We start from the raw sequence: 7,769 nt of genomic DNA, 5'->3' as shown, positions 1-7,769 counted from the left end.
ATTCATCATTAAATTTAGAAGTTTATTGAAATAACTTGCAAATTATATATTACGTTCTCATGTGGACAACAATATTATAATTCATTCACCTTCCCCTTTGATTCATTATCAATTGTATCAATTTTCCCTTTAAAAAACCAGCGAAGACTCATTTTAGGTTATCTTTCATCTATAAATTTGGACGTTGAAAAAAGAAAGAAAAAAAAACAAACTAAATTGGTTCTCAAAATCTAGTGAATAAGATTAGTTCTTTTATTTTTAATGATAATGTTTGAGATTCTTTACAATCTATCTATTAATTTAACCCACAAAACTGAGATATTTGAGGAGGAATTTCCACCACTCCATTTTTCTTAGAAATCAAAGTGGTTCTTCACTTGTTAGTTGTTACTAACCAAAGAAAAAAGTTGCTTGAAATTGAAATAATGGCCATAATCTCCCGTCCCCACTAATAACGACAAAGGGCGAGAATAGCAATGAATTACATGTCACATCATCTTAATAAGCTCATACGTGATTCTCTCATATGTGGGTACAAACATTCTATCACTCAATTTCTATATTTTTAATAGGTTTGAATTAATTTTGACTTAGAAAAATACTCTAAAATAAAATTAGTTTTGTTTCTAGCAACTCATTCATTCATGTATGTGAGAGTGCAAATCATGAATTACTTTTTTTCTTTATTTTTTTCTTTAATTTTAATTATCGGTGAAAATTTATTTCATTCCTTTCATAAAAAAACCATGAATTAATATGCAAAAATGAATTAGTCGTTCTCTCTATTTATGCAGAGAAGATAAACATGGATGAAAGTGTGAGAATGAAAATGGAAAGCAAAGCTTGTAGTAAAATAAGCTTCTTTCTCATTTATAGTTGAAAGTTTAACCAAACCACCCTCGGCCTTTTAATTAAATTTCACCTAAACTTGACTCATTTGTTATTCTTTCACTTCCAAGGTACCTCTCATTTTTTCTCTCTGTATCTCATTTTCTGTGAAACTGCGGTTTATAAATGTTTGTTGTATTGTTATCTTTAATAATGTGCAATCACAAATCTTAATATGTTAGAAGTGAGAATTTGTTATGCAATACTTGTTCTTTGCTTTTGATTTTAAACAGTGATTTGTTCAGATTTTATTTTCTTTACGGAATCAAAGCTGCCAAACTAATCATATATTCTTCATTTACCAGAATTTCTCAATTGTACTTTGAAAGGTGAAGTTTATAGGGTTTGAAATTGAATATTTATTGAATTTTTCAAAAATTGTTTTTGTTGGATTACTACTCAGAAATTTTATGCCACCACATAGGTTGTGTTATGAAATTGGGTTAGTTACTTAACTGTGCAATAGTGCATGAAGCTTTGTTTGTTTGACATGGTTAATTTTACAAGTTTTGTCCATGTTTATCTTCTCTGCATTTCCTTTTGGATTCCTGAACCTTAAACTCTATTTTTATACACTGTGTTGCATTATTAGCTTATTCGGCGAAGTAAACTGCATGATTCTGTGTTGCCTTTGTCTTTCCATTTGCTGCCGTGATATCTCTTTAATTACTTTATCTTTCCAAATTAAGACTGTTGTTTGCAGTGGTTTGCTAAATTTAGCGAAAGAAATAGCGTGGGTACTGATAGTTAGAATAAGTTTGCTCCCTTCTATACTCTATTAAGCTCTCTTTGGTTCTAAATAATATCTGTTTCTTCCTGTTTTTTATGGCATGAATGTAGATCTCTTGCAGCTTGTGTATTGACAAATTTCTAATTTATTTCATTTTCTCATTCCTTTAGTCAAAGGACAGTTTTTCAAGGGTCGGTCTCTTGGTAAGATTTCCTATTGGCAACCCTTCCTGTCTTGTAGCTATTGAGAATTCGGGACACATATAATTCTATAAGGAAATATTCCTTTCGCTCATTATGCATGTCTCACCCTGGGGCCATATTTGATAATTTGGATGGAGCACTTTTTGATGCAGAGAGAACAAAGTCTCTTAATGCCGTTTCTCAAGTAAACTATGTATCTACATTGACAAATAGTGAAGCTGGTCATTCCTCTGGAATTGGTGGCTTTAGAGTTGGGGAACTCGTACTTCCTAATGGAGAATCATATTCTGGATCCTATCTTGGCAACGTTCCGGAGGGTCAGGGTAAGTATGTATGGTCAGATGGTTGTGTATATGAGGGTGAGTGGAGACGGGGGATGAGGAACAGAATTGGAAAAATACAATGGCCTTCTGGGGCGATGTATGATGGTGAATTCTCTAGTGGCTATATCCATGGTACCGGAACATATATTGGCTCTGATAATATTATCTACAAAGGTCGATGGCGATTGAATCTTAAACATGGACTTGGTTATCAAGTTTATCCTAATGGTGATATCTTTGAAGGCTCTTGGATCCAAGGAACACCAGAGGGGCCAGGAAAGTATACCTGGGCAAATGGAAATGTATATTTAGGGAATATGAAAGGTGGGAAAATGTCCAGAAAAGGAACTCTCACCTGGACAAATGGAGACTCGTTTGAAGGAAGCTGGTTAAATGGAATGATGCATGGGGTTGGGGTATATAATTGGAGTGATGGAGGCATCTATGTTGGAACTTGGACACAGGGTCTGAAAGATGGAAAAGGAACCTTTTATCCAAAAGGCAGTTCTCTTCCATCTGCACAAGAAATTTATCTCAATGCCTTGAGAAAAAGAGGATTATTGCCAGATATGAGAAAGCAGAATCAGTTTCATATTAATCATGCTGTTTCTGCTGATATGGGAGAGGTCAATGTTGGTGAGAACCAGAGATCATCTCATCCTGTTTCATCTGGTAAGCTTGCCCAAGGAAACCTTTTAAATCTGGAACAATCTCGTAGCAAAAACATCTCCCTCGAAAGACGCTGGAGTCTTGAGGTATCTATCGAGAAAGTGATTGGGAATGACTCAACAGATTCTATACTAGAAAGTGGGGATAAAGAGGCTAATGCAAAGATTCCGATTGTGGAACGAGAGTATATGCAAGGTGTATTAATAAGTGAGCTAGTTTTAAATAATAGTTTTTCATCATTGTCTAGAAGGGCAAAACGGCTTAGAAAAAAACTTGCCAAAGAGATTAAAAGACCTGGTGAAGCAATCATTAAAGGTCATAGGAGTTATGATCTTATGCTCAGTTTGCAGCTCGGAATAAGGTAAAAGGCTCACTCTCCTAAATTTCTGCACACTCTAGCTGCTTTAGTCGTTATCATTTGTGACTTGCTGCTATATGATATTGCTTTCTGCAACTTTCTGCTTGCTTTTTTGTTTATTTTTTATGCCCACAAATCTTAAGATGAGTACATGCTGGAAGGAGGATGCAAAAAGTCATATTAGGATTTTGATATGTTTGTGTACTTGTGTTCACCTATCATACTAATGCTCATCTTCAGTTTCCCTGTATGTGAATTTGTTTTCTTCTACCACGGCACCAACTACAAAGAATAGGATCTGATATATATAGCTCTTTCAGAAATTAAGGTTTTCGACATTCAACTTTAAATAAATTATGATTTTCACGTTTTTTCTTCAAAAAATGTGATTGTTGAAAGTAGGGGAAAATATGAATAAGGCATTTGATAATTATATTTTTAGTTTAGAAACAATTTTACCACTAAAGTTGTCAATCTTCATTCTTCAATAGTTCTTTAAACATTACTAACTACTTATGGTGTGTTTGGGTATAAACAAAGCAGTGTAGAATTCATATTCACTTTTTAGTTACACATTGAAAAATAATTTGTATAGCTGTTAAAATCCAACACCAATAACATTCAAGCCTTAATCCTATTAGTTAGGTCTTCTACATAGGTCGAAGGACATCATAATGCTCTATCATAGATCATGTCCATTGGCAAAACATTGATCTCTAAATATTTCCTAATCGTTCATTCTATTGTTTATCTTGGTCTTCCTCTTCTTCTAGGAATTGAACTAACCTCCATTTGATCTATTCTCCTTACTAAGGCTTCTACTGGTTACCTCCACACATGTCCAAACCACTTAAGGCATGACTCTACCATCTTTTCTACAATAGGAGGTACTCCAATTTTCTCCCTAGTGCATTCATTTCTAATCCTATCTTGTCTATCATGTCCACTCATCCAACACAATATTTTCATCTCTGCAACATGAAATTTATTCTTTTGTTGATATTTTACCACCCAATATTTAGTCCAATGTAACAATGTGGTTCTCATAGTTGTGTGGTAAATCTTATCCTTAAGCTTGATTGAACCTTTTTATAACATATGAAAACTGAAACACTTATATTTCATCCAACCTGCTTGAATCCTATGGTTTACATCTCCATGAAGATTGTTCTAAGCAGTCGACAATCAACGTAACACATAGCCAATTCTCTATGATATAACTGTAAAAATTCCTTCTCAAAAAAGTTTCCAAACATAAATCACTATGCAACAAACTCACTCCCAATCAAAATCAAATTCATCCAAAATCATGTTTGCAAATTTAATTAGTTGAATGATTAATTGTTTTTATACTTATTTGTAATGTGAATGCTTTTTTATATATTTTCCATGGAAAAATAAGAATTTCCATATCATATTCAGAATCACATGACAATTGGGAGATTTCACCTTCAGTATACAAATACTCACCCTATCCCTATTTATAAGCCACTTATAAATCAATTAACACATATTAAGAAAAGTTGGTAAAAGTAGTTGTAACTCAAAAAATCATCAAAAGTTATATTAATATTCTAAAATTATCCCTCCATTCATTATTACGGGAATTGAAAAGTTTATTAGAATATGTAGGGTAGAGTGTAATTATGGAGGAATATATTTGGTATAGATTATTTAGTGCTGCATAGATACTATATAGTAACTTATATTTAGGGACTAAAACAACTTTGTAAAAGGTGACTTACAGATAAGGATAGAGGGAGTATTTGCTTCTCAGTTGTTCATCATAATTTTTACAGTAGGGCGTAGATGGATTTTCTTCATTTCTAACTCCTACTGGTGTCATAAGGCAAAACCATAAACAATGAAAGCATTGAAGCAAGATGTTATTTGTCACAATGTGAATATTGTGTATAATTACAATAATCAAACAAATCAGATTATGATCAGAAATAGATTAGAATCAAACTGTAATCCCTGAAATCAAGGGATTGATGACAGGGAATTGTATAGATATTTTTTTTTGGTTAGGATTGATTTAGTTTCCTTTTTTCTTCTCTTTTTAATTCTTTATATAATCATGTTTATCATCTATTGATCAATAATAAAACATAAGATATTCAGTTTTCCATATTCTTACATGGTATCAGAGCTCTAGGGTTTTTCCTAGGGTCTCTGCCTCATATTCAAGCAGCCTTCATTGCTGCATATTTTCCTGGTGTAATTCAGCCTTTATTGCTGCAATTCCTACTACAATTTTGTTTTTGCCACTATGTCAACTTTTAAAACTGAAACACTTGCCAATACTTCCATAAAATCGGAGATCTACAGAATATTCGAGCCTCCTATAGACTCAATGGGAAGAACTACTTGAAGTGGTCGCAACTCGTCTGCACATACCTTAAGGGTAAAGGGAGACTTGACCACCTTCTTGGACAGGGACCAAAAGAAGGTGATCCGACATTTGAACCATGGGATGAAGAGGACTCCATGATAATGTCCTAGTTATGGGACTCTATGGATCCCATGATTAGTGACACTTGTATGTTCCTACCTACAACAAAGGAGATTTGAGACTTCATTAGTCGCACATACTCTAAGGCATGTGATGCTGCCCAAGTGTATGAGATCAAAGTCAAGATCTCATCTACTAAGCAAGGAGATAAATCTGTCACAGAATATGCCAATCTGTTGCAAAACTTGTGGCAGGAACTCGATCATTATCGAGTTTTTAAGATGAAATGTGACGAGGATGCATCCACCTTAAAAAGCTTCATTGAGAAAGATCGGGTATATGATTTTCTAGTTGGATTAAATTCTGAATTTGATCAGGTTAGGATTCAAATCCTTGGAAAGGTTGAAACACCGTCCCTTGAAGAAACAATTTCATTGGTTCGAGCAGAAGAAAGTAGAAGAAGTGTTATGCTTCAACCACAAATCATGGACGGGTCAGCCTTGATGATTGCACAAGGGTTACATGGATCTTTCTCCTTAAACAAAAATATGATGTTAGCACTATTATTCCTAACTTCCACTTAATGATTCAAAACCAATTCGGGATAAAAATAAAATGCTTTAGGACAGACAATGCTAGGGACTATTTCAACCAAACTTTGTCACCCTACTTTCAATTACAAGGTATTATACATGAGTCATCATGTGTTAATACCCCTCAACAAAACGGGGTAGCCGAGAGGGAAAATAAACATTTACTCAACACCACTCGAGCCTTACTCTTTCAAAGGAATGTTCCTAAAAGATATTGGGGAGAGGTTGTTCTTACTGCCTCATACATGATAAATAGACTTCCATCACCCATGTTGGGAAACAAAAGTCCAATAGAGATCCTTAACAGCTTCTACCCTAACTTTAGAACATCTAATGGCCTTATACCTCGGGTTTTTGGGTGCACTGCCTTTGTTCATGTCCATAATCAACATAGAGATAAGTTGGACCCCCGTGCAATTATTTGTGTTTTCCTTGGTTACTCATCCACTCAAAAAGGATACAAATGTTATCATCCATCATCTAGGAAATATTATATTTCTACAGATATTTCCTTCATAGAGAATAAACCTTTTTTCTCCAAATCCTCTCTTCAGGGGGAGATTTCCATGATGGAAGATAGTCTTTGTGAGTTTGAGACTCATTTTAAATCCCTTGACCTCCCTCGTATACCAACTAGGTCCTCCAACTCTAAGTCAACAAATTCTATTGTTGAACCTGCGTTTGAGTCACAATCAGCTGCTGAACCTATACTTGTTGAACATGTGTTAGTGTTACCTAAGCCAACTGTTGAACCAGTGTCATCCACAATTCCTGCAAGTGTTACCTACAAATTCCCACAGTTTTCTAAGGTGTATTCAAAGAAGAAGGTATGTTCAAGAAGAAACAATGTTTCCAATGTTCCGCAAGTCCAAGAGTCCAACTCAAGTCCTGGGAATGAGATCATAATCAGATCTGAACCATTATTACAATCACAACCTATCGAAGGACCTCCTAAACCAATAGACGACCTTGAACTACCTATTGCTGTTAGGAAAGATAATAGAGAATACATCAAAAGACCTCTTTATCCTTTGTCCAACTATGTTTCCCTTAAGCATTTATCACCAACTTACAAAAAATTTATTATGAGTCTAAATACCATTGTTGTTCCAAACACTGTTTCTGAGGCATTGTCAAAAACAGAATGGAGAAATGCTATGAGAGAAGAGATGAATGCATTAGAAAAAAATGAAACATGGGAGGTTGTTGATAAACCTAGAGGAAAAAATATTGTAGACTTTAAGTGGATTTTCACACTAAAATATAAGGCTGATGGGTTCCTTGAGAGATATAAGGTAAGGTTAGTGGCAAAAGGGTATACTCAAACACAGGGAGTTGATTATCAGGAGACATTTGCCCATGTTGCTAAGATGAATACTGTGAGAATTTTATTATCATTGGCTGCGCATTTTAATTGGCAACTCCTACAGTATGATATAAAAAATGCATTTCTTCATGGTAACTTAGATAAAGAAATCTACATGAACATTCCACCAGGTTTTAAAGGGGAGACAAAAAGTAAGGTGTGCAAACTGCGAAAAGCTCTTTAT

At 34.4% G+C, this 7,769-nt stretch overlaps 1 protein-coding gene across 1 annotated transcript in view; it reads left to right on the top strand.

The window, feature by feature from the left end:
* The window catches only part of LOC109360514 (phosphatidylinositol 4-phosphate 5-kinase 9-like), a 14,598-nt gene continuing 7,571 nt past the window's right edge, over window positions 743-7,769 (top strand). Inside the window, exons 1-2 of the mRNA XM_019605475.1 lie at window positions 743-959; window positions 1,789-3,174. Of these exons, the coding sequence (XP_019461020.1) occupies window positions 1,919-3,174 (1,256 nt within the window). The 5' untranslated portion in view covers window positions 743-959; window positions 1,789-1,918. The remainder of the gene's footprint in view (window positions 960-1,788; window positions 3,175-7,769) is intronic.

Source organism: Lupinus angustifolius, chromosome LG11, assembly GCF_001865875.1.
Source record: "Lupinus angustifolius cultivar Tanjil chromosome LG11, LupAngTanjil_v1.0, whole genome shotgun sequence".
NCBI classification, from domain to species: Eukaryota; Viridiplantae; Streptophyta; class Magnoliopsida; order Fabales; family Fabaceae; genus Lupinus; species Lupinus angustifolius.
Note: the sequence above shows the minus strand (reverse complement) of the source record. Positions and strands in the feature narration are given on the sequence as shown.